Source organism: Biomphalaria glabrata, chromosome 1 (genome assembly GCF_947242115.1).
Source record: "Biomphalaria glabrata chromosome 1, xgBioGlab47.1, whole genome shotgun sequence".
Classification (NCBI taxonomy): domain Eukaryota; kingdom Metazoa; phylum Mollusca; class Gastropoda; family Planorbidae; genus Biomphalaria; species Biomphalaria glabrata.
The window spans coordinates 79260369-79287886 of record NC_074711.1 but is presented as its reverse complement, the minus strand read 5'-3'; the positions used below and the strand labels follow the sequence as shown (position 1 = coordinate 79287886).

Below are 27518 nucleotides of genomic sequence, written 5' to 3'. Positions count from 1 at the left end.
TTTCAACTGATTCGTAAGGCTTTCTTCTTTGGTCTGATGGTTCCGGACAGAATCTTTCTAAAAACATGGGCTGTGGAGTTTCATCAGTGCAGGTGGGGGTCTATCAGTGGGAGAAGTGGTGGGCTTGTTTTCTAACAACATGGGCTATGGAGTTTCATAAATGCAGGTGGGGGTCTATCAGTGGGAGAAGGGGTGGGTTTGTATCTTGATCTTGTTGGAGCCATCCACGTTGCACTCTGCATATGTCGCTTTCTCCGCCTCCTCAATTTGATATTTCTTTGGTTGCGTTGATGTCATTGTCTTGCTTTCCTGTCGATCAATGCTGATGGCAGCGACTTAGCACATAGGAAGGCATTGTATTTCATAGTTGTAGTCATCAAGACTGTTGATTTTACAAGTTGCTTCTGCATTATTCTTCGATGGGTGCTTTGCGAATGAGCTGCAAGTCCACTTGAAGGCAAGTTGTCAAACACGTCATCACCTTCATCCGAGTCTGGAGGACTCGACTGTGGGGCAGGTTGATAACATTCAACGTGCAAAGGTCCATCAACTTCAGCATCAGTTTCTATTGTAATTCCTTGACTATCACCAGGGCTTCTCACGCCTACCTTGATAGCTGTACAAGCTTCTGTTAAGTCTAGAGCTTGTTGGTGTATTTCTTGGCATTCACAGTCTTCTTGCATAGCTACGTATGTACAGTTCTTGTCAAACGCATGGGTGCAATAATCCAGCTTCGAGTTCCTCTCGTAGACACTGGCAGATAGAAGACAGAAGTCTTTAAGGCCCACAGCAACAGGCTTGGACGCAGACCCTACGTTGTTTTGATCTGTTTGGCTGGTTGAGGTACTCATATCAGGTATATCTATAGCTAAAGCTTCGGTCAAACTATAGGTCTTTTCTATTGTTTCTTCAGCGGTCTCATTCTGCTTTTCGTTGAAATAGTAACAGCTACCGTCTCTTTTCAATTCTTGTGGGCCACATTCGTTTGGGTTACTATCACAGTCACTGACTGCACAACCATCACCAGCATCCCTATCGTAATTGTCTGTTTCGCCACATCCTTGGTTGGACAATTGTTCGTTGTTCATCAGTGGTGTAGCTCTTTCATCTGTCGACTCAATCTGATAATGTTGGGTGTTCAGCAGCTCGTTCATCATGATTCTCGTTTGATCTTTTATTTGTTCTTCTGTCTTGTTGGGCGTGGTAGCTATTTGTTCATTCTCATTCATGGCTTTGGTCAACTGGTTAAATGAAGAAAATCTGGTGTTGATTTCTGATTCTATCTTCTTAATGCTTTCTTTCACCGAGTTCATTTTGTATTGCAAAGTTCTCAGGAGCTCCGTCATATTAGGTTTGATCTCAAATTGGCAGGTGTCCGGGTTCTCATCTTCCTCCAACAGGGCTTGTCTGAGACGTGCTGTTAGCGTTTCCTTATTTCCGTTAAGCCGTAGACCTCTTTCTCGAAGCTCTTGTCTAAGTTCTTTCATGTCAAGTTCATTAAGAAGTTTGATGGAACACATTCTAGCCAGAAAGATCCCACTTCTGACACCAATTGTTACGTATTTCTGAATCTTCTGGCTAAATGTACTAGTAGACACACAAATAAAAACACTGCAAAGAACTTGACGACTCAACTTTCAGCTTCATATAACTTTAATGACTATTTACTCTAACATTACTGTAACATGCAGCGTAGAAGACTGTACAATATCTGTCAGTTTACAGTTAGCTATACTTCGTTGCAATGCATCTCTTCACTTCGTTGCAATTCCTCTCTTCTCAACTTGCATCGAGCCGTATTCCACAGAACAGACCAACGACACACTTCCCAGTGTCGCTCCAGGTCTCCCAAAGCTGAACCAAGTCGTACTCAAGTCTACCACATCAGAGCCGCACACGTCTTACATCAACTGTATCGACTGTAACGGCTCAAGTCCACTGTAGTTCGCTGTATAGACTTTAACGACAGTAGTCCACTCCAGTTAACTCTACCCTAGTTAACTTGCATCGAGTCGTACACATTTCTCTTCCACAGAGCCGCACACGTCTTACATCGTCTGTATCGACTGTAACGGCTCAATCACGACTCCATACGACTGACTTTCACATTAACTTTCTGGCTTATATAGAGTCCCTAATCGCTTGTCCAAAGTTGCACAAACACTCCTAGTATCCTCTGGAATAACATGTCAGGAAACGTCACATCCTGTCTTTATTTATACATGTAGATTCCAGAAAACACTCGCTGCAGTGTCATCAAGTCGGGGTCACACGTAGTGACCTTTATCTGTCAATGTTCATTAGTAACTGTCCCACTACTTAGATCTGTTCGTGCCCTGGAACAACACGTGTGGACACGTCACATCCTGTCTTTGTTTGTACATGTAGATTCCAGGGAACACTAGCTGCTGTGTCATCTCGCCGGGGTCTTACGTTGACCTCTACCTATCACTGTTCATTTGTAACAGTATTATGTTCATTTCTCATCCGAGACCTATAAAATGAATAAAACTTGCTCTGAAATGCAAGTACATCTTTTTGTGGCAAAATCAAAGTCACGTGCTATAAACTTTCTCTTCTTGTCTTATCTTATAAAATACAGACGTTACTTCAAAAAAAGAAGATGATTACGTCCTATCTAGTCATGCATGTTAATGACTTAAATTCTGCTATGTCACTGGTTTTCCTGGCTTGCTCAGGCTACCCATTACATAATCCATGCTCTAATAGCACCAGGGAAGCACTAGCTCTCGATCGCTCCTCATGGCGTGAAGCTGTGAGTCTCGGAGTCTCAAGATTTGAAGCAAGAAGAGTTGCCAGGATGAAAGAGCGCCAAACCAACAAAAAGCTGAAAGAAGAAGCAGGCCTATCTGCAACTGACCTAACCCTCCCATGCCATGAATGCGGCCGGCAAGCGAGGATTGGACTTTACAGTCATCTCCGAGTCCATAGGAAATGAGAAATGTGCTCATCTTCGATCAGGAAGGAGGAGCTATAACTGAAGAGCACCAGGGAAGAAGGAGCATCCACACACAATTGTCCCAGCATATGGAATAAGAAATTGGCCTTTATCTTTGTGTCTTTCTGAGTATTTTATTAGGTTTTGTTTTTGTAGTTGAAGATTATGGTTCAGTGTTGTGTGTATAATTGCTACTTCTATCCTGAAGGCTCGACTCCAACAGAAAATTCGTTGTTTCTTTTGGCCAATCCCTCCATTCCCTCAAACCCTTATTAAGTAAAGTAAAGTTCCCCTTTGAGACCTTGTGATCTATAGGGCAGATGATGTAAAGGTCATCTGTTTCTGTGTCATGTGGCCAGCAACCGCCTTTACTTTTCCCCAACTATTGTCAGGTTAGAGCTGGGTGGACTCAGAGGCACCCGAAGATCCCGAAATAAAAAATCCCAGTCTTCACCAGGATTCGGACCCGGGACCCCCGGTACGGAAGCCAAGCGCTTTACCGCTCAGCCACCGTGCATCCCAAACCCTTATTATTCCTCATTATACCCTGAAAGAAATGTCAATAATTCGTCACTCTCCATTCTTGATTCCCTCCTCTTTAAACAGACTCTCTTCAAACCTGACATTCTTCTGTAGTAAAACTGTTGGCTGGCTAGTTACATTTGGAAGAAAAAAAAAGAATATTTTTCAACGAAAAGAAAAAAAGAAAAAAGACGTTTGTGTTTTGAGTAAACCAATCTGGCACATGCCACCATCATCCTCGGTGTCATTCTGAGACAGATAAGTTTATTCCGAAAATATACAAACATTCGTTGCCGCCATTTTTATTTTCTTTTTTACTTCTTATCGTGCTCATCTGAGAGCAGGCTGCTACGTCTGCCCGATGACCTGATTGTCTAGTGCACTACAACACCGCCTGGTGCTCGATACGTTTGCAATAAACATTTTAATGAAAATCTTCTCTTATATCGTCTGCTAATTTTTGGCTGTGGTAATTTCTTTTTATTTAGTCAAAATATGGATATAACAATTTTTAATGTAACAATTTTATTGTTGCCATATCATAAAAGTAACTTGGTTATGTTGCTCCAACATGAAAGTAATGCTTAAATAATGTCCCAACATTATCGTACGAAATTTAACGTTGCCCCAACATGAATGTAACAATTTTAGTGTTGCCCCAAAATGAATGTAACAATTTTAATATTACTCCACCAAGAATGTAACTATTTCAATGCTCGAAATGAGGCGTTTAATGTCTCTGGCCTTGAGTGTCTGTGGTTGATCCGCTCTAAGCGATGATCTACATCTAGCGATGTCTAAATCATTTTAATAGAAGCGTATTTTTAAAAGTTTATTTAGAAGAAAGATTCATAGTCCTGACTAGACGTTTGGTAGCGTAGGTGTTGTTGCCGGTCGTTGACTTGTAGCACCAAACTGCTGGTTGACAACCGTTGTAGGCGTAATAGATATTACCTAATAAACTTGAAATGACTTGAGTAACTTCCTTGTGAGCTGTACTAAATGTAACAAAATTTATTATATACACAAAAATCAAGTTAAAAGAATGAAATGAATGTACCAGACTTAAGTAATAATATTTTTTTAACAAAATGTAACTCGCTACAATAACACAACCTGTCAGTCCCACGTTCTGGAGTTAATTCCTCTATCTAAGACCGCTGGCGACAATGCCATTCATCTTGCATCATTCACAACCAATCGCCAACCTCTTCCCACCGTCACCATAGAAACACACACACCCACTCCATAACAGTAGGTCATTACGTTATTTTGGGCATTGCCCATTCCAAACATTAAACGTGAGAAATGTGCCGGTCTGATCCATGTTGTCTCCTACAGATAGGCCCGCCACACTGCTACACTATCAACAGCGTAGCAACCATGGCGCGAAGGACTCCGAGCCCCGAACTAATCGAGGCCACAAGGACCTTTGAATGAAAATGTAATTAATATATGTATAAACTTTTACATCCAAAATGTTCTATATACATTGGAAAGTTATTTTGTAATTGTATTGATACTTTAAGTATGGGTCAATCTCTCAACCTTATATTTCCTGGGGATAAGGCCCTCGGCCCTCAAGTACCTTGCTACACCACTGTGCACGATTATGTTTTCCCCTCTTTCTCTTTCTCTCTCTCTCCCTCTCTCCGTGAGTGTAAGCCTGTTTATGTGTATTGAATGCATACATCTGTAGATGTCTAGGTAGATAGTCAGACAGGTAGATAATTAGACAAACAACGGGAAAGATAGACAGACAGGCGGTTGCTTGATGGACAGGAGAGCAGACGCCTATGTGATGGGCTGGAAGAGATCCTGTTCCGAAAGTCACGGGGTGGGTCTGCGCAAGACGGCCTTGTTCTGTGCGTAGATAGTTCGAAACAACAGTAATAGAAATACATTTATTTGGAAAATTAACGAGCCCAAGGCTGGGGTAGGAGGGTAGAGGGGGGGGGCCAAATGTTTTGAGAGTTATTTTTGTGTTGGTTTTCTTTCCCAGTGGCAGAAGTTTAAGGATTACCTCGGTGTTTAAAGAGGCTCCAATACCAACTTTATTAGCTCTGGCACTGACGCCAGACAAGGCTATCAATTATCAGGCAACTAATGCCACTTTTTCTCACACTCTTTCAAACACACACACACACACACACACTTACACACTCTCCCTCTATTTCCTTATCTTTCTCCCCCTCTACATTTTGAATGATTTTTTTTTCCTGTTTTCTCTACACCATAGTCTAGATCTTTCTAATCCCATCGTATGGGGTGTGTTTCGTGCAAGACAGAGGGTTTTTCGAAATTGTGGCCGCGGCAGCTGCTAGTGTTTAATGTCACCTATGTGGTTTAGGGAAATATGTCAAGAGAACGTCCTAGCGAAGTTGTACGTAGCTGATGGCGATTGGCTCATTGGTGCTCGCTCTTCCATTCTTTACTCTCCAACTCTGCGTTTTACTCTGTGCTGCGCATGCGTGCACGCGCAGAATCACAATTTTTTTACATCGCATTATCCCGTTTTGAGGAAAGGGGTGGCTTTTCAATTTTGTTTTATACCCTCTCTTTTTCTAATCTGCCTTTTTTTCTCCAGTGCCCATGCCTCTGTTCTTAACCCTCTCTCTCTCTAGCTCAGCTGTTATCTCTGCTGTTATCTAATACTCTCTGTGTTTCTCTCGCTTTCCCTCATTTTGCTATCTGTCTGTCCTTCCGTCGGTCTGTCTGTCTCTCTCAATCATTCCCCACGCCTGGCTACGTCAAGGTGTAAACAATCGTGCCCATTTCTAGATGCCCCGTATGTTCCGACGTCCGTTGCTGAACGGAAGTGAAGTTCAAACATTAACTTCCTGCCAATAAACACTGACCCCCATACCGTCTGCTGTTGATAGATTTCAATAAGTTATTGCATAGTTCAAATCGCATTCTTTGAGTGCAGCAGTACTTTATTCAGTAAAGACACTGCAGTACTTCATTCAGTAAAAACAATCTTTCAGCCCTGAACTTGTTTAAGTCAAACGTCCAACCTTTTATTGTAACACCTTAGCGAAACTAAATATATGAAACATTTAGCTTGCAGGCAACGAACAACGGAGCCAACAGTCAGACGCTTCTTTCACAAATTATGTATTCGGGAATGTATGTCCTAACTAGGGCTCTATTATAGTCCCAAGATGAAAGACGCTACAAGATGAGCCCTAATTGGTTTAAGACTGAAGGCGACCCAAACCCAACAAAACAAAAATATTGCGCAGATCAGAATAAATTAGTTGAATACTAGCAATAGAAATGATGTAACCTGAAAGTATATTATATAATAAAATACAGAATAAAATGTCAATGTTATTATTGCTTGGATACCGAACGGAGGATATCCAGTAAAAACCTGTAATGCATTTCGAACTCTCTTTTTTCTTTTTTCTCTCTCTCACATTCATTCTCTCTCTTTCTTGTCTCTATCTCTTTCTTTCTTTCTCTATTGTCTCTTGACTCTCTATCTCTCTCATCCTCTCTTTCTTGTCTCTATCTCTCTCATCCTCTCTTTCTTGTCTTTATCTCTCTCATCCTCTCTTTCTTGTCTCTTTATTTTTCTATCACTTTCATTTTCTCTCTTTTGTTTTTTTTTTCTTTTTTTTTCCCGCTTTTTCTCCCTCTCTCACTTATTTTCTCTCTGCACCCCCCCCCCTCTCCCCTGCTCACCTCCTTCTTTCCATCACTTTTAATCAGACTAAAATTAAAATTAAAGCGGACCACTTTCTACGACAGCGCGTCAATCTGCAGGCGCCAGGCCCAGGCGCCCTCTGTACCATCAACATCTTGATTTCACTCTCCTCATTCAGGCTCCTCTTCCTTCGCCCCCCCCCCCCCGTCCCCACCTCTTTCCACTCTGCTTTTGTCTCAACAATAATTTTGAAGTTGGTCTTCGCAAGAGAAGACAACTCGTTATCTCCATCGACTGACGTGTTGTCTTCTCTTGCACCCAGGCGGTGATGACAGCGTCCCTGATTGCGCCACCACAGAAGAGCCGCAGCCTAGTAGCTCACAGGGCTGTAAATCTACCTCGTAGGGCGTGTGGCGACCCAAGGAGGGGTGAGGTGATTGCTTTGCCGAGACGGAGGTACAGAGGCCCAACCCTGACATGCTTTACTTTTCTCGAATCGCATCTTGGGGTGGGGGCTGGGGGGGGGAATCTTTGACTTGACATCCACCTTTCTCCTGCAGAATGTCACCAGTTGAAAACATTAAGACAATGTGCTGGCCCCACACTCTCCTCGTGAACTGATCGTCTGAGAAACAGTTGAGCTCCCCTTCATCTGATGACATGTTATAGGACATGTAACTTGTCACCCATAACTACGAACGTACAATATAGACAACTTTTTTTTTTTTGTTTACATTTCTCAAAGTGTTTTTAAAATTTATGTATAAGAATGTCTTGTTGTTTTTCTTGGATCTGTTAAATATCGTAACATTTCTTTTTAATTTTAAAACATTTCTTTTTGACACGTTTAATCACTATTGAACGCTACTTCAAGAAGAATATAATACTGGGTTCTATACAACCTTTGTTTCTGGTGCGGAATCATTCAGTTATATTTAAAAGTGAAAACACATCTAGCATCTTCTAACGTGAGGCAGTTATACAGCTTCCAAGACTTGATAGAATTTATTGTGTGAGCGAATCAAGAATTGGAAAAAAAAGTCGCCTTCATCCTGTGTCGCCTCGACAAAAATAACGCCAATGTTAATAGCTTAGAGCGAAAGTGAAATGTATAGCAGATGCTATTTTAAAACAATTCTGTGAACATTCGACACCGGTACGGTTATTTTTGTTTACTTTGACCAGTTTCTAGCAGCCTAAACTGGTTATTTTTGTAATCGTAAAGCTTACAATTAGTCGTGGGTACAAAACCCAAAACCATGTCGCTTTTTATTAATATTGCATACTGTAAAAGGATCATCTTAGAGGTTTAGAAACCTTTAGTCTTTAAACTGAAAACATTTCAAAACCTACAACATCAGGTGACATTGTTTTATATTATCTGCTAGCTCCGGGGTCAAAGTGGCCATATCTCAGCGGTTCTTAAGGTTTAAACAAACAAAAGCTCTTCTAAGTGCCAGTGATAAGCCTTAGTTCTCCCAGAAGTCACCCGCGTGTGTCAAAACGTGACAAAGTATGATGACATGATAAGCTTAATCTTTAGCTTGCTAAGCAGACGACTGTATCCCAGCGTTCCTTTGCTGGCTATTCCAACAGAGACTTCCGGTTTTCTCGAAGGCGCCTTGAAGAACAAGAGCTCAAGGTACCGAGCTTATCTGGAGGTATTGCAGTTCAGCGGTTCTCGTGTCGGGGCTTTCTGGTACCATGTCTTATCACTATTTTGAATGACAATGTGTGTTTTTTTTCCTAATGCTAATGTCAAATTAAAAATATAATTATGAGATTCCGTAAGAAATCCTTGGAGTAGAACACTTTAATCAATAAATCCAATAAGAATAACTTCCTATCCAAAGGGATAAAAATTACAATGAATATATTTGTTAAACGAAACCAATATTATTAAACCAACATTCTCTTTTTACTAAAGTTTATCGCCTTTTAGTTGTATATATACTATTCTATACTATTCTATACTATTCTATAGCCAACGCGAAACTTCTTGGGTTAGTCACGCCTCAGTGAATAGATCTACTTATTAGGCAGTGCTATAGTCTTGAAAAAGGCCTAAGTAAGCTATTTTATCTTTATACGTTATAGACGTTACTTCAAAAGAGAAGGCAATTACGTCCTACACATTTCATGTGTCAATTTAGTCACGCATGCTAATCAGTGTGCAAAGTCGTTGGTTTTCCTGGTTGATTCAGGCAACCTATTCCATGGAAGGAAGGAGTACTTGTACGAATTAGTCCTAGCATATGGAATAAGAAATGTGCCTTTGTGTCTTTCTGAATATTTGAGATATGGGACCGTTTTGGGGAACAAACTTTTGATGTCTCCTGGCACAAAAAGCCCGGGCTAGACAAAGTTCTTCAGTTGAATTAGAAATTAGAAAAAATGAAAGCAGCCATTTCATAAACCAAGAAGTCTTCCTCCCCCAACTCTGAAATCCTTTCTCGACAATTGCTGTGTCTCAAATGTCCATTAATGAACCAGTTCAGATGAACGCTAATTTGTCGTATTTTAACGAGAACATATATCGCCGTGATGTCTGCCTTTGAAGTCTGCGACTCTGCAGCTGTCGTTGGAAGTTATTTCATAAAGGGCTGATGCTGCGACATTACAGAGCACATTTCAAAGATCTATTCAGCGGTGGCTGAGCGGTAAAGCGCTTGACTTCCGAACCGGGGACCGGGGTTCGAATTCTGATGAAGACTGGGATTTTTAATTTCGGGATCATCGGGCGCCTCTGAGTCCACCCAGCCCTACCTGACATTAGTTAGGGAAAAGTAAAGGCGGTTGGTCGTTGTGCTGGCCACATGACACCCTTGTTAACCGTAGGCCACATAAACAGGGAACTGAAAAGGGGAACTTTACTTTTTATTCATATCTATTGGTTCCAGTTTATGTGGTAACGTAGAAGAAGAAGTGAAGTGATCAGTACTACATAAGATTCGAGGTGGCAAAGAGTAGAAATCAGTGGCGTAGCGAGGAGATGCGGGCCATCCGCTGGTGAGGGGCATTCAAATTTCCCGCAATATTAACCTTTTAAACTTACCGGTATATTCAGATTTATCGGCCTGATTGTAAAAATATTTTTGTGTATTCGCGAGTGCGGTCGCGTGTGTGTGTGTGTTTTAAACTGCTTTCCTTCACCTTAAAATGTTATTTTGACACACACATACAGGTTGTACATTGAACTATGTAATGTAGTTTTTTTTTTTTGTTTTTTTTTTGTTTGCTTGTTTTTTGGAGGGTATGAAACTCACAAGGTACGCCACTGGTATAGGCCTAAATCATAAAACAAAACAACAACCAAAAAGACAGATATTCTAGAGTAATCTAGAGGAACTTTCTGATTAATGTTTTCCTTGGTTCACCTACAACATTTAAAAAATACAAAAGAGCCAAACAAGGAGGAAAAAGAAAGTGCAGCATTATCTGTTTCATTTTTGGTTTCTCGGTGCAGAAAAGTTTCTCACTATCTGACAGGTGCACAGTTTCATCGTGCACCCATGCCAGAGAGGCCTAGTAAACTGATGCACAAGTGAACCATAAGATTTGAATATAGCTTCGGGACTGCATCAATGTAACAAGAGACTTCTGCCACCTAGACTTCTGCTATCTCCTTAAATTTGAGACTTAAGTATCATGATCTTATTTCACATTTAACGCCAGCTTCACACATGCCATAACGAATATTCACATTTGACTAAAGTAGCACCACCAATTAAGTCACTAAATTTAGAGACACTTCAGGACAGAAGACTAAAAAAAAGTAAATTAGCAATAATACCTAAAATAAAGAAAAAAAAGAAAAATATCTCTACAATATTAAAAAAAAAACACAAATTACGCACTCAAAATACAATGAGCATAGCCAAAGAGGTTTTGAGTTTAACCCCTCCCCTTCGGCGGGGTTCGATGCTGAAAAATGCACACTAAAAAATCGTGAGCGTAGCCAAGCCAATGGGGGTTAAGTTTAAACCCCCTTCCTCCAAATGGCTTTTTAAAAAGTTTTAAACATCTCCAGATGGTTTTGATTTTAAAATCAACCTACAGAGAGTTTTGAGGTTGAAAACCTCTCTCTTCAACATTATTCTAAAGCAAAATAATTTACTTAATCCTATGAGCGTAGCTAAGGGGGTTTTGAAATTCTTTAAAAAAAATTCCAGAGATTTTTTAGTTTAAAACTCCCCAGCAAATGGTTTCGACGATAAAACTTCCCTTTTCGATATAAAATCTAAAGCCAACTACAGTCACTTAATTCCAAGATCGTGGCCAAGAGATGTTAATAATTTCTACCAGTGGCTGGGCTCCATTAATAAATCCTATGCGATATGGGAGTCGACCCCTTAGTTAGGTTGTGACAGAGCGTCGCATGAGGTTTGCGGGACATGTTCTCCGACAAAATGAATAACGCATAATAAGAGTTGCGATGACATGGAGGCCATTACGAGGAAAGCGCAAACAGGGACATCCTGGTACAACTTGGCGCCACACTTTCATGGAGGTCCTCAGAGCTGGTGGGAAGTGACTCAGACATTGCCAGTGGCAGATTTTTGTGGAAGCAGCTTGCCGAACGACGCGGAGGATCTAAGTCAGTAAGAATAATACATAAAGTTTTAAAAATTAAACTATTTTAATAGCAGGATAATGCACTGTAGATACCTCAGATTATTCATTTTGTTGGCTTTTAATACTGGAAATAGTGCTCCCCCAGACCCCCTTGCTGGCTATTGCGAGGAGTCTACAATTTTCCCACTAACTCCGGGAAGAACCTATTCTATGGTACAATAAACGTCTTCCGAAAGAATGAAAGGTCAGAATGTAATAAAGATTAATTATGTACACACACACACACACATATCTTTTTTTTTTTGCGGGAGGTGAGGGGGAGAACCCACCCCCCAAACCCCCAGAAAAAAATCCTTGTTACGCCCATGATCTTTGTTTTTGGTTAGTGACTCTTTTGACCTAATCGTATTGTTTTAGACTGGGAATCTTTTGACCATATCAAACGTAAAACTGAATGATTTCTTCCAGTGATCAAATGTTTTCCATGGACATATTTCAATATTTCTCCCTTGCCATGCCAAAAGTTTATCGATTAGTAACGACTAACGTTCCCTGGCCAGTTTAGCATATCTTTTGATTTCTCACTGATTACGGAAAAATGTCCTGACAAGTGCGGGGCTGACTTCTTGATGGCATGGAACGTACTAGATCTGTAGTCAAGCTTGTACAATTTCAGTGGCGGAGCTCACTCAGACAAGACGTTGGACTCGGCCTTTGATTTTTTTCTTTAATCAGTTCATTTTGATGGCACGCACGTTTTCCACCCATTTCCGCTTGCTTTGTAGCAGATGTCCAACTTGTCGTTAGGGGTCAAAGGTTAATTTTAAACTAATTGTTTATGCTGTTCGTCTGAAGAAGAACTTGTTAGAATTAACTCAGAATTAAAGCAACGATGATAATTGAAGGAGGATATGTTGTTTGAGCGGGGGGGTGAGTGGATGGAGTCAGAACTTCTACCAATTTGTTTCTTTTTTTTTTCAGCGCTTTTTTTAGTTTTGTCCCCCCCCCCCTCCAACCCAACTCTTTCTTCCTTCCTCCCCCCCCCCCCCATGCAATGCTCTAACTAATCACCATCTTAAAACACATACGCCTTACACTGTCCATCAATTTAAAAAAATGTTTTTGAAATTTTTTATGCACGATCTTCTGACACCAGTATTATAAGAGAGACTTCAACAAAGAACGTAGGTAGTCTACCTTTCCATAGTGCTAATGTAGAAGTCTTGTTTTATTGAGTGCATTGACGTTTTCCTAAGTTTTGATGTCTACATAGTCAGATTGTCAAAACAAACATCCAGTCAACATTCTCTGATAGATTCTCAAAAAATCAAAGTAAGATTCCAAGTACTTATTCCTTCTCCGACGCCAATGTGTACATTTAGCGCCTGTATAACAGAAATGAGAACAGTCGTATCTGTGAAACGTATTGAAAGGACCTCAGGTCAGCAAAAGAGTAAACTATATGAATGTATTCAATACCTAAGACTTGAAGTTCCTTTAATACCTGCATGGGATGCTTTCAACTAAATTGTTACTTAACAGCTTTTGGGTTAATTATCATGTTATGTAAATCTCGAGTTATAACGTTTAGCCCACAAAAACACACACACACAAATGGACACATACCGCCACTGAAACTCACAGACCCACACACACACACACTCACGCGCAATCTGAAGTCGTTTAGAAAGGTAAACAGCGTTTAATTCTGGGTGCATCGATTCAAGAAATAAACTTAGAAAAATGAAAATTGTCCACCCAGCCTGGATCCCCAGGCAGCAAGAAGGGGAAAAGGTAGACAACCGCCAAGAGTTGTTATTGTTGCAGTGATTGTAGCAGCCTGGCCTGGGCACTTAGCTTAATGTGGGAGGAAGTAATCCTAAACCTTCCAGAAACATGAGAAGGTGTAAACACTAGGAATTAGCCTCAGCCATTAGCATTTCTTTCTATTAGTTTTAATCTCTTCACACTTGACGTCCTGGAGATAATAAAAAAAAATAAAAAGTAGAACGGACATGAAGATTTGTTTCGTTGGTCCAAGTTTTCAAACATTTTAGGAGCTATCTTAGGTTGGGAATTTCTGGGAACTTGGAGAATCAGGTTAAAGTTTGGCTTAAGTGAGTTATAAATATAATAACTTGTTTTAAAACGCATCATCTCTAAGTGTGCATGTATATACACAAGTGACTTACAAGAGGAAGCTTTTAGGCATCAGTTGTTGAAAAATGCACCAATCGCACATGGGAGACAGTTTTGAAAAATGTTAGCTTAATAGAAACAAAAAGAGTTCTTTTTTTTTTTTTTTTGGTATTGTAATGAGGATTAATTTTTATTCAATTAGCAGGTGACATCGAGTTTTCACTTATCATTGACTGAGTTTATAATATCCATCTATCTATCTATCCAATCATTAATTTATTTATGTATCTTTCTATCTATGCGTTTTTTTTTATATAAATACTGTTACCATAAAGCTCCAATGGTTGCTGACTTTTGAAGTCGCCATGCACTGGATAATTCTGCATTATGTCAGAAAAAAATATTTAATGGCTACTCTCCACTTTTTCTTCTCTTGACATTTTTTTTTACTTTAGATAAAACAATCGATAACCAATTGGAGATGATAAGTGTGTGTCTGTGTGCTTAACTTTCCACGAACTGATTTCAGTTTTTAAACAAGCAAAATATAAAAATCCTTTTTTTAATAAAAGCTTATGTAAAGGGGAAGAACTCCGTCTTTAAACCTATTATTATTATAGCTTTTATATAGCGCTACTTTCATGCTTATAGCATGCTCAGAGCGCTTTTGATCTAATCTCATTTGTTCCTTCTCCTTGTTTCATTTGTGGACGGTGGGGGGGGAGGGTATCTAGGAGTTGGTTTTCCGTGCTGCCTTTAGGCGCTCAGTAAACACAACTCTGCCCGAGTCGAGCCCCCTTCGACACCCGACTCCAAGCTCAAGCGCACTTGGCCTCTCGACCACGCTTCCCACCAATAACGTATAAGCTATTTCCCTTATTCGATATCAAACAAAAATAATTAATTACCAATAATTAATTGACTAATTGGGTATGGATTCATGTTTGTTAGGTGCAATAAATAATTGTTTAAAGTATCAACTTAATCGGAGAATGTGTGAGAGAGATTTAGCGTTAACAATTATTTAAGGGGACTAAACCCAACAAATAATTTAGCAGTGCGTGTGTGTGTGTGTGTATATATATATATATATGAATACTGAAGTATTACTTGTCTAATTGGTTACTTGTTTTATTGATTCCTGTCTTGTCTATGTCAATGAATAATTGTTCGAAGTTTCAGCTTGATCCGAGAATGTGTGTGGGAGAAATAACGTGTACACACTTTTAACAGGCAGACAGAGAGGGTTGATTGAAGCTTTCTAAAAAAAAATCAAACCATATTGTCAACTTTAGAAACAAAAGAACGCACTTACAAAACAGATTGCTAAGTATCAAGTCCCACTAGGTTTGTTGTACAATCTGCCCATTTCGTGTTAAGTTATACATAACATTTCTATTTCTTGACGCACTCTCACCATTTCACACACACTCACACTTGTATTAATACATTCACACATACAAAGTCTAACACACATTCTTACACAAATCTGGAAAACACATTCATTTAACCCCTTTCGTGTACACACGTAGACACTCATATGTACACACACACACACACTCGCGCGCGGGAGTAGGTTCTATCAGTACAAGTACGCACGTATTTGTTTCCCGAAGCTTTTCTAACAAAAAAATAAATAAAAAAAAAACTACCTTATGATCGATTTGTTTTTGTTAACTCAAGAACAGCTTTACGTTATGAGCTTCAACTCTGAGCTTACATCAGAGCTTAACAATTGACTTCTCAAAAACTCTGACATCTTGCTCCAAGGAAGCTCTTCCAATAGCCACTTGGACTTTCTTGTTCTTATATTTCTTCCTGTCTAGCTTCTTGCTTTCAAAGAAACAAAAATCGAAGAAGGGAAAAAAAGGGAAGGGGAGAGAATTTCATTTTCCTTATCTCCTAAGCAACAACTCTCTCCCCTGCCGAGCCTGGCCTTTGATCTCCTAATGACTAGCTGGTCCAAGAGCATCTTGTTCTATTAGTTTAGTGTCATTTCATGGGACAATCATTTCATAATTCACAAGTCTAGGACGGAACTCATCCCTGAGCTGCCCCTTTGATGTCATTTTTTTTTCTTTTACAGAACATCGCCGGACCTCTTTCTTTCCTATTAAATTATGATTATCGATTAATTTTGTCTGTATGTTTTCTTTAGCCGCAAGGGTCTTTAACTCCTATCCTACCATTTGCTTTTCCCCCGGTTACGTCCCTTTAACCGTCTCATCTCTTTGATAATTAGTGCGAGAACAAAAGACGGGTCTATACCTCCAGGGGCCTTGACATTGCTGTCAATCTGATCCCTAGACGCCGACCCTTCAGTCCAAATGGATGACTGGCACAACGCGCGGGACAAACGAAGTGGAAGACTCGGGGAACCAACTAAGGAGGTTCCAGAGCCTAGCTTTTCATCTACCTGGTCGACTAGCCAAGGGCTATAACCCATCAGATTACAGAAATCTTAGACAAATAACGCGTGGAAGAAAAAGAAAAGTTGTTTTTTTTTAATTTATTTTATATGTAAGCCTACTGGTATTCTAAATATTTATTTTAAAAACATTCATTTAAAATGCTTGAATATTAATACATCTAATTGGGAAGATAATTTACCGAAATAGTGTAAACGAAATAGTTAGGGTAAATCATATTGACCTACTTAGGACACGAGTAGCAGAAAATTATTACAATCTATATAGAAAACAAATCCCAGGTACCTCTATTAAAGGCGCAAGTGCCAAAATGTTTTGGATTTGCATCTTCCGCACCGATTGTAGTTCTCTAAATTTTCTCAAATATCCACTTTGCGGTAAAAGTAGCGGTCAACATCACATTTGGTGGATTTATTACAAATGCAAAAGAATTAGCCTATGCCCTAGTCACGTGATTTGTTTTAAAGAAGAAGAAACTATCAGCATTTTTTTCTTTCCTTTCAAGTAGACTTCCTCTATAGTCTTACTCGGTCTAGCTCAAATTGTCACCTTAGTTTGTAGTAATATTAAATATTCTCCATCCTCTCTCTCTCTCTACTTTCTACTAATGAACTAGACCTACCTGTACCATCCTCTCTCTCTCTCTCACTCTACTAATGAACTAGACCTACCTGTACCATCCTCTCGCCAAGCCCGCCTTCTCCCCTACTCTTCCTATTCTGTTTTCAGTCAAAACACGCACACCTTTCTCCTATTAAAATATTTCATCCCCGTCAAAGACGGGGAACGTCCATGCCTGTTAAAGACCCGTAATCACATGCTTGGTTTATCATCCCTTGCTTATCTCCCTGTCTTCCCAAATAATAAGCCACTCCGGTGAACGGCTTGCTTCCCTTTCTCCTTGTCTGGTTTAATCCAACCAGACTTCATTCAGCAAGTTGGGTTGTTGTTGTTTTTTTAATGCACTAGTTTACTTGGGTGAATTCTACATTTCAACGCTAACCTTGTTCTGGAAACAAAAGAATATATCTTCTGTGTCTACACACATCAAATCAGAGTGTGCTCTACACATATGTTCCGGGGAATATTTTCCTCTGTTATTACGTGCATGATAATACTTAGATCTATATAATTATTGCACTGAGTATATCATGTTAGGCCTATATAAGCTACACACAAACACGCGCACAGTTAACAAACATTCAATTAGCCAGGTGCAAAAAAAAAAAAGGTATGCCACGTCAGTTTAAGCCAAATACGTTGGGAATCTGGTCAGCAAGTATAGAACAGCAAGACCTTGATAAATAATGTTTTCTACACAACAAAAATATAATCATCGAATTATGGTCTGCTGAATATTGAGTTCTTCCTTCTCCATTTGCAAATTCCAAAAACCTTGTAGGGCTACTCTCAGTAACTTGGCTACTGTTAATAACTTGGCTCGTATTTACTCTGATAGATACTACGATCTACATTCTTTTAGTTTTAAATTTGGATGTAAAAAGGAAAGAAATGTGAAAGCTGATCAACTTTGTAATAAATTTAAAAAAAACAACAACAGAGAAGCAGACGAAAGTGGGCAAACATTTTGCTAAACTTTCATTGGTTACTTTTGCAATTTGTATCTTGAAACTTTTGTTTCATTCCCCCCCCCCCTTTTTTTTTTCCCAGTGTCAGTTTTTTTCAAACTTTATTTAATTCCAAATGAAATTCAACTAATCCATTTGTTTCACTAACCCTTTCAGGCTGATAGCAAGGAGGCAATGATGAAAGGATGCCGTGAAAACTCGGAGTCCTCCTTGTTTACATGTGTCCACAGCCAAGAAGGTTAGTGACATACTCTTTATATATAAATATATAGGTGAATGAAATGAATCATATTGTTTCAATGACTCCATTTAAGAACCATCATTTGAGATTGGGTTCTGCAAGTGTTGCTTAAAAGTCTCGGTAACATATCTTCAATCCTTGTCTCATAATTATCGATGTTCTAAAAGGAAGCTGTCTACTGTGAAGACATCTGTTGGATCAAATTTATGCGGTTTTTTTTTTCCAGATGGAGACCAATGCTGTAGTAAAGCTGTGGGCACTTCCTGTGGCATTGTCTGCCGTGGCGTCTATTTGTACGGAGTAAGCAATCTTCGACAAATCAGGAACATTCTCAGTCAGCATTGCACTGACCATGATAAAAAAGTGGAAACTTGTGTACTACGTCAGTGGCAGCCCCAGAACAACAACACACAGCGATGTAAGTAACCAATCAGATCTCTCAGGCTTATGCACACTTCTGCCTTGTCATAGATGATCTGATAATATTGGCATGTGATCCATTAGCCCCATCCTGATTACTTGACCATTCCTTGATGTTGTCTTTGCAGCGCTTCTTTTGGCTGTCTCTCTTTCTTTTTCCTGGTACTGTTCTCTTCACAAAGGTTTTTGTTGGCCCCTGAGAATCTTGTGATTGGGTCATACAAATTTAGTTTGCATTTTTTGGCAATGGTAAGATGATCATTGTTGGGCCCAATGAGGTAGTTCCAGATCTCTTCTCTCAGTCACGTGGGTGTGTTGTTTACATTAATGACCTCATTGATTTCATTGTAATTTAAACATGAAAATAGTCTAGATCTATACATCTTTAAGTAATAAAAAGTATGTTACAATAATTCACTAATTTTTATGATTATTTACTAGATCTAGGCTAGCACTAAATCTAGATCTTATCATACTCATAGGAAGATATTGCCATGTAATGATGTATAAGACCACAGTCACGTGACTTTTTTTTATAAAGTAGGTCAGAGATTCGGAACTACCTCATTGCATTTGTGATCCTGTTTCAGATTCCCCACTTGTGACTTCCACATTGAGAATAAAAGAGAATGTTGTCTCAGCATTTATACTGCACACAAGACTATGTTTATATTTACCATTAAATGGATTTCTGTTATCATGTAGGCTAATCTAAATGTGCACAGCTGTGTTTATTTCATCATATGTATGTGGGTATATTTATCCCAAACTTTAAACCTATCTCCAAGATTTGAGATAATTGGGGTTATGACTAAAATGTGTAAATATTGACAACAATGTTCAACATAAATATTTATTTACATGTATAAGCTTAAATTGAAAGATTCAATATTTTGCTAATATCAGTAACTGCAAGAGAGTTAAGTAGCAATTACTATTGTTGCAGTGGCAATGATGTTTATAACTATTCATTATTCTGTTGTATGAGGCAGAGTAACAAATCTTTACAAGGGACACACACACACAAGAAAAACAAACTGTAATGACAATCAACCAATTTCTTTTGTCTCTATTTCAATGCAATAATTTTTGTTTCCATATCCAGCCCTTCTCTGCTGTGATAAAACTCAGATACCTGGATGTCAGTCCAACTGTCGTAAAATCTTGAATACCATCATGTCTGAAGACGACAGGATTGAGGAGCTGATAAAAGTTTGTTCACAACCTCTGCCTACTGTAAGTTCTATGTATTAGCCAGACATTATTTGTCTGATAGAATTAACCAGAAATTATTAGTCTGATAGAATCTATATTGTTATGAGTTATATGACAAAGTGGGAATTTAGAATAAAGGTTACACTTAACAAGATTTTGAGGCAAACTTTAGTTTTTATTTGTTTAATTAAAATCCAAAGCCACATAATGTATGTTACATAAAATTTAGTCATTACTGGTACATACAAAAACATAAATAAGTGAATATATGGTTTGTAGACTGTAAAAAAAAAATTATAGGTCAGTGCTACCCATAAATTTATTTATACAGCTCAATCACACAAACATTTTACAACTCTCTCCTGATAAAAAAAATATAGTTCAGTGCTACCCATAAACCTTATGTATAGCTCAATGACACAAATGTTTTACATCATTCTTTCCTGATACTAAAAGTAGAATGTTGTTAAAACTATCAACAAATATTGATTTAAAAATATGGAACAAGATAACTCAATTATAGATGTCAATTTGTGTATCTCAGATCAAAACACTAGCACTGTTCTTTAACATACGCAAAGCAATGATCTTTTTAAGAAAGTCCATTACTTATAAATTTTCATGAAATTAGCCTTCATAATGGTATTGACAATAACTAACTAAAATACAATGTGTCATCTTTCCACTGTAGGATCCTATGTGGCAATGTTTTCTGACAATCAACACTGGTCCAAAGAGGAATGACACTTTACCGATGAACCGCATTGATAATGCCAAGCTGCAGTGTTGTTCTAAAGCATTCGCCAGTCGATGCAGAGAATTATGCACACAGGTAGACTTTGATCTGCACTTTGGTGTTGTTAGAGCAACACTTTAAGATCCCCATGGTGACTTGTAAAAACTATCAATCATTGGTAACCTACAATTTGTAGTCAAAGATGAGATAGTGTCAAGGGAAATAAACAAGTATTTACAATGAATACATCCTAGTAAATTAAAAACCAATACAATTAGAGAACGATGTTCACATTTACATTTTAATTTGCAACTCTACAATACTTTTTTTTTTTTTAATTGCAAAATATATCAATACAATTTCTAGTTTTTAATTTTAAGTAGGAATATGTTGATGTGCTTTGTTATGGAGCTTCTGTTTTATTTGTTTCTTAAGGAACCGTAACTTAGAGTAAAAAACAGTATAGATCTATTTTGTTTTGTTTTTAACATGACACTTTCACACCCATGAAATCTGTCAAAGAAAAAAACACTTCCAACTTTATAACACATTTTCATATGGGCCATCATAATATCAGAAAATTTCATTAAAATAAAATTTCTTGTACATCTGTTACTTTTAATAAAAGGAAATGTGTAATAATCTGTAAATAATATTTGTTATAGCAGGGTTTAAAAATATCCCGTTTTAACTTATGATTGTAAAACTATATGCTTATCAAATATTTTTTAATGCTCAAGTTTTTATCATTGATTGATCCACTACAAATATAATTTTACTAATGTTGCTTTTTTTTTAATTAACTATTTTATTACACATAAAACTGTTTGAAATATTTTTTCTTTGTTTTAAAAAAAACAGCACAACGAAATTCTACTTCTACATTTGAATGACAATTTATTAACATTATGTGTTATTTATGTAATAGACATACAAGAAAGGATGGTCTTATCATTCAGACTTTGAGAGTGCCTGCTCCTACCAACAGCCAATGTCAATAGCTGAAGCAAACATGCACAACTGTCTTACAGATGGTAAGATCTTAAAAATTGTTTTTCTGAGTCAATAAAAAACCAAAACTTGTGCAGATTCTTTATTATACAAAGCTACACTTTGGAAGTCTTCCTTTCATTATTATGAGTACAAAATTTGTTGAAGGCTGTGATTGTTCTATTCAGGATATCTAAACAATTCTAGGTAGGATACCTAACATTTGCCAGGGAAAGTAAAGATGATTGCTTGCTGTGCTGTTCACACAAGCAGGTTAACTTTATATCATGTACTTATGGATTATTAGTTCATAGAACCCTTAACGGTTTAGCCATTTTGCACTGCAGCCTCTTCAAGTCTTGTGAACCTGGAATGTTTGGCTGAACACTTGTAAAACTATTCCAGACGGAGCTTGTGTTGGTTTCCTTCATTTTTTTTGCTCAGTTACTTTTTTTCTTTTTCCAAATCTGTTTTCTTGTCCTCTGTTATGTTTTGTCTCCCAAGGGGAAAGATGCATGTTAATATCTCTTAGGGACACTTTGACTGAGTTTTTGAAATGCTTTTTTTGTCCACATGGGCTAATATGTATTCAACAGAAAACAAAACCTTTTTTTTTCTATCATATAATATTATACACAAACTATGTTAAAGCCAGAGCTATCAGCAAACTATATTTACAGTAGCTAGAATTAGACTTGTAAAGATTCTTCTTATTGTAACTCTGTATTTCATCTGTATTATTACAGTGGATCAGCCTTGTAAACTGGGATGTAATAATTTGTCCTTCTGTACAAATTTTAACCGTCGGCCTACTGAACTGTTTCGAAGTTGCACAGCAGAAGCAGACGAGGATGCTCAGAAAACATACAACACATGGAAGAAAGGAGTCATTCAACTTTCTCAGATGACCATCCCTGTAAAAGGTAGCATAGATAATAATTCTTTTTTAATTTTTGTTCTGTTGAAATTTGATACATAGTTATTTTTTTCTACTATATCTAAATCAATTTTGTTTAAAAATCAAAATGATATAAAAGAAACAAACAATTGTCTTTAAATTAATATTTTTTTAAAAACAAATTCACTTTTAATATATTATATATTAATAAATTTTCATCTGAATTTCTCTCTCTGTTTAGATATTGGTCAGTGTAAGCCTGCAATGTGGAAAGCTATAGCGTGCACCTTGGAAATTAAACCATGCGCTTCCCATCAGAGTATTATAAATCTTTGCAAGTAAGTCTCATTTAAAGTGAAACCACTAAAAGGCAGCTTAAAGGTGCTATGATGAAATGGGGGGGGGGGGGGGGGGGGGGGGGTAAAGATATCCACTTCAGACCTTGGATTCTATGGGGGGGCAGATAATGTAAAACTCATCTGCTTTGATGGCTAATGGTTAAAAAGAATGTCTTGTGAACAGCGCAACAACCAATGGCCTCTGCTTCGCCAATGTATCTCAGGTACCCTCTAGAGCTGGGTGGATTCAAGGGGCATAATTAAAGATCAAGATCCTGAAGTTATAAATCTCACTCTTCATCAGTGCCCAAACTTGAGACCCCCCTCGGTTTGGAAGCTTAGCTTTTTACCACTTGGCCATCATGTCCCTTACCACTTGGCCATCATGTCCCTTACCACTTGGCCATCATGTCCCTTGCAAAAAATTTACTAAAGCATATTATTCCCTGCCACAAAAGTTAGTTGCATTTAAAAATGCTGTGGTTGCATTTTCACATGTAATTTTACTTTTGTTTTCTATTTCTTATCAACTAATTTTTTTTTGCAGATAATTTTATTTGTAATGCCTTTTTTTTTTTCTTTTCGTTTGACCCACCAGGGAGGACTGCCTCAATATTCTCAACATGTGTATAGATGAGAGTAGGTTGTCAGGGGAGCAAACTGTGCCAGCTCTTTGTAATGCTCTCCCATCTAAGACTGTCCCAGGGGCGTGTGTTTCAATGGACCAGTACATGAGTAAGCAATAGCTCTAAGAGGATCATTTTATTTTGTGACCAAATCTGAAAACAGAATATATTTCTTTTCTTAACTTTTTCTGTTAAAGATAGTCCTCTGTTGTGTTTGTATATGGATACAATCAGTATGTCCTACCAATTAATAAATGTTTTTATTTTTTTTTTTTGTTTACTCTGAATTCATTTTTTTTATTTTTTTTATTATAAATCTAAAAAAGTTGTGAATCTGATTTGGGAACTTCTATTAAATGTGACACAATCTTTACAAGCAATGTAAAATAAATTTTTTTTTTTTTTTTAATTTTTTATTCTTTAGCTGAGAGTCCATTTTCAAACAGAGAGGAAGTCACTCACCCTTGTCACCCTAACCCTTGTGCAGCAGATGAAGTATGCCTAGTCAGGCGAAGAAAGTGCAAAGAGTCCCACAGCTGTGAACCTTACATTTGCCATAAAGGTTAGTCTGGTTACCCCGAGTGTATGTAAGTAATGTCTGTGGTTTACCTCGCAATAAGGAACTAATACTGTTAGTTCAATGAGATTTTGTTGTTTTTTTTTTAAGAGCTTTCTTGTTGACTTAGGGGTTATTTTTAGTTGCTTTTTTTTTTAGAGCTAACTAAGAATTTTAATGTATTTTTTTCTACATTCTTTTGTATTGCCAGCCTGTCCACTTGGTCAAGTCTCGAAGGTCCTAGTGCCCAAAGGGTCAGACATCAGACTGGCTAATCATGACACAGACAGCAACAAACAAGAAGATTGCTACCTGGCATGCCACTGCAGCAGTAAAGGCGTCATAGAGAACTGCAAACAGCTGACCTGCATGAAAAGAAATGCCTGTCTTATGGGTCATGATAACAGCAAAGGTATGGCCATACAAAGATAGGGCCATACAAGGATAAGGCCAGACAAAGATAGAGCAACACAAAGATGATAGGACCATACAAAGATAGATTCAAACATTCATGTTTCTTTCCTACCTTAAGATTCACTCATAGTTATTAAAAAGTCAGTGGTAAAGTCAGTGGGAAGGGGGCAGAATATTGCTTGCCCAGCATCAGGATCAACTGGTTTGGTTTGTCTAGTTCAAATATTCTAGAAGTGGGGAAACTTTGAGGAGATAGCTATAATTAGGATACAATATTGATCAATGTAATTATTGTATTTGATCCATGTACTCCTATTATGGATAACGTAACCTAAAAATTGTTAATGTTTCTCAGAGTTTACTTTATTACAACAAAAGTAATGTAATGAAGAATTACAAGAGTTGATGGAGAATAATTACAAAGGTTAAAACAGCAGTTCTCAACCTGTGGTTAACGACCCCCTTGACAGTTGAATGACTGTTTGCCATTGAAAATATGGATTTTTTTTTGTCTATTCTTACAAAGTATTTCCATTGACAGTTCCTATTTTATTTATATTTATTTAAGTTAGATGTTGCAACAGCTGAATCAGAATGATTTTTTTGCAGCATACGTATTTTATGTTTTTAACAGTTTAAGATAATTAATTTAAATTAATGCAGAATGTGGCGTTACGCCATTGCGTTGGTGTAAACTAAGAGAAAGTAAAATGTGTATTTGTCTCCAGAACATGGTGTTCAGTTCTCAGTGGATGACAACAAATGTATTTGTAATTCTGGCAAATTGCTTTGCTTCAGAAAGACATGTCAACCTGATAACCAGTCCCCATTATATCAAGGTAACAATAAATGCTTACTTCTGCAATTAATTACTTTAGTACAGAACTATAGTAGCTAGAGTCTGTATTTTTGTTTCTATATTCTTGTGTATTCTATTTAACATTCAAGGTTAGTGGATATATTTTTTTACTTTTTTATGTTTTAAATCGTAATTCTTATGTGACAGTAAAATTTTAAATTATCTTTCTCTTAAGTTGTTAAGTTATATAAAGCAGTTTATTAATCATTGTCGTACAACATACAGAGGGCAATAATAGATTTTAAATAATCATCAAATTACTTTTTTTTTTAACAAAAAGGGAAGCAAATATTTTTCTCAATAATATAATCATATTTACTTATTTATTATAATATCCTTTAATTTAAATACAATTTAAGGGTTGGAAAATATCTTACATAACTTATTGCTTCTAATGCACTTTAAAGACATAGCTACTATATTTTATCTGACCAGGAATGCCCAGTAATTGTCCAACAAATTATGAGCCAGTGTGTGGAAGCAATGGTAAAACCTATCCCAACTCCTGCATGGCCAAATGCACTGGTGTCTTCAGAGGCATTGCCAATAGAGCCTGCAGTGATGAAGATGTGTGCATCCAGAAGCCCTGCCCCACTGGCACTAGATGTGTGCCCAGGCCACAGATTTGTCTGAATGAGTTACCTGGAGGTTTCTGTCCTCAGTATGAATGTGGTAAGTCACTCAATCCTCAAACAAATAATTTTAGTGTGAAAATGTTATTAATTTTGTTTCAAATTTATTAAATGTATTAAAGATGTAGTGGTTTGGTTGTTTTAATGAAAATTGTGAGTTTTTTAACATTTTGCTAAGTATGTTCTGCCTCACTCATTATCAAAGATAATAGCCTACCATTCAGTAAACCATATCTTCTTCCCTTTTTGCAGAAAAAAAAAAAATATGTACTCTTAACTACGTCTGACATCCTATTTTTTGCAATAAGTACTCTTTTCAGACCTTGTGATCTATAGGGCAGATGATATAAACCTCATTTGTTTCTGTGGCTTATATTTAACAAGGGTGTCATGTGGCCAGCACAATGATCAACCACCTTTAATTTTCTCCAACTAATGTCAGGTACCCACTAGAATTGGATGGGTCTCAGGGGCACACTTAAAATCCCAAAATACAAAATCCAAGTCTTCACCAAGATTTGAATCCAAGACCCTTCAGTCAACTTTACCACTCAACCACCTTGCCCTGTATTTTTAACCCTACTAAAAATGTTTTATAGAAAGTAACTAATGTTCTGATTCTTATATATTTTGTAGTGAATGAAAGTGGAGTATGTAACAGCCATCATCATGATCCTGCATGTAGCGCAAATGAGGAAGAATTCACAAATGTTTGCCTTTTGTATGCTCATAAAGCCACTCTTGGTTACAGAGGCCATTGCCAGGTACTACACATATAATTTATACAAACCATTTTAAGAAAAAAATTGATTATGAAATTTGTTGAGACTATTAAATTTGGATTGGAATATGCTGAAATAAAATAACTTGTATCAAGCCAGAAAGTTAATTATACAAAATTGTGACCTTGAATTCCCTTGCAGACTGGTTGCTCTAACACTGGTGTTGTCTGTGGCCATGATGGAGAGACATATAGCAGTGAATGTGCCGCCTTGGCTGCCAGAGTGACTGTAGACTACTTTGGGAAATGTAAAGCTTTTGGCAATGTTGCAGGTTGGTAGTGAGGCAGTCAAAAATGTTAAATAGCTTAGATGGCCAACTAATTAAATATTTAATATTCTTCAGGGAATTCATAGAATAAGCCAAAAGACATTGTCCTGACATCTATCCCTTACATTAGTGAACTGTGTCATGACATGAGTGAACTGTTTATTGTGTAAACATTTATGGGGAAACACACACTGGTGCATCTTAGAAAAACATATGCAAATGGGAGTAGAGTGTTGAGTCATTGTCTTTCAGGTGTGGAAAAAGTATTACGGACAACAATTTTTAGATTTTATCTCAAGTCTATTTGAAGTATGAGTAATCATTAAATTAAAGTTATTGTCTCCCAAAAAAAAAAAGAAAAGTAGCTGTGTATTGTAACTTGAATGGTTATTCCACACAAAATTTTGTTTTAGCGACAGATGGTGGGTAATGAACAAAGGAGAATAAAAGTGTCCTTTTTTTCAGAATGTTTTAACCCTTTACCTGTGTATCAAATTTTAGTATGTGGGTAGCCATCCACAAACCTAAACATGATATTTTTCAGTTATACAAATTGCATAGCAATTAAAAACATTCAAAACTAGAAATGTGTATGCATGCACAAGACATGAAGTCGAACATTACAAGGTGCAGTAATCCATCCAACATACAAAACTGTTTGGCTTCAATTTAATGATG

The 27518-nt window shown here is 37.6% G+C and overlaps 1 protein-coding gene across 2 annotated transcripts in view; it reads left to right on the top strand.

The window, feature by feature from the left end:
• LOC106068574 (reversion-inducing cysteine-rich protein with Kazal motifs-like) overlaps positions 1-27518 on the top strand; it is a 112486-nt gene that overhangs the window by 73404 nt on the left and 11564 nt on the right. For both annotated transcript variants that reach the window (XM_056017362.1, XM_056017353.1), the window contains exons 6-19: positions 18022-18103; positions 18333-18524; positions 19632-19762; positions 20433-20573; positions 21406-21511; positions 22214-22390; positions 22607-22703; positions 23302-23438; positions 23754-23891; positions 24097-24297; positions 25028-25138; positions 25594-25830; positions 26427-26554; positions 26714-26843. In XM_056017362.1, the coding sequence (XP_055873337.1) occupies positions 18022-18103; positions 18333-18524; positions 19632-19762; positions 20433-20573; positions 21406-21511; positions 22214-22390; positions 22607-22703; positions 23302-23438; positions 23754-23891; positions 24097-24297; positions 25028-25138; positions 25594-25830; positions 26427-26554; positions 26714-26843 (2008 nt within the window). The remainder of the gene's footprint in view (positions 1-18021; positions 18104-18332; positions 18525-19631; positions 19763-20432; positions 20574-21405; positions 21512-22213; positions 22391-22606; positions 22704-23301; positions 23439-23753; positions 23892-24096; positions 24298-25027; positions 25139-25593; positions 25831-26426; positions 26555-26713; positions 26844-27518) is intronic.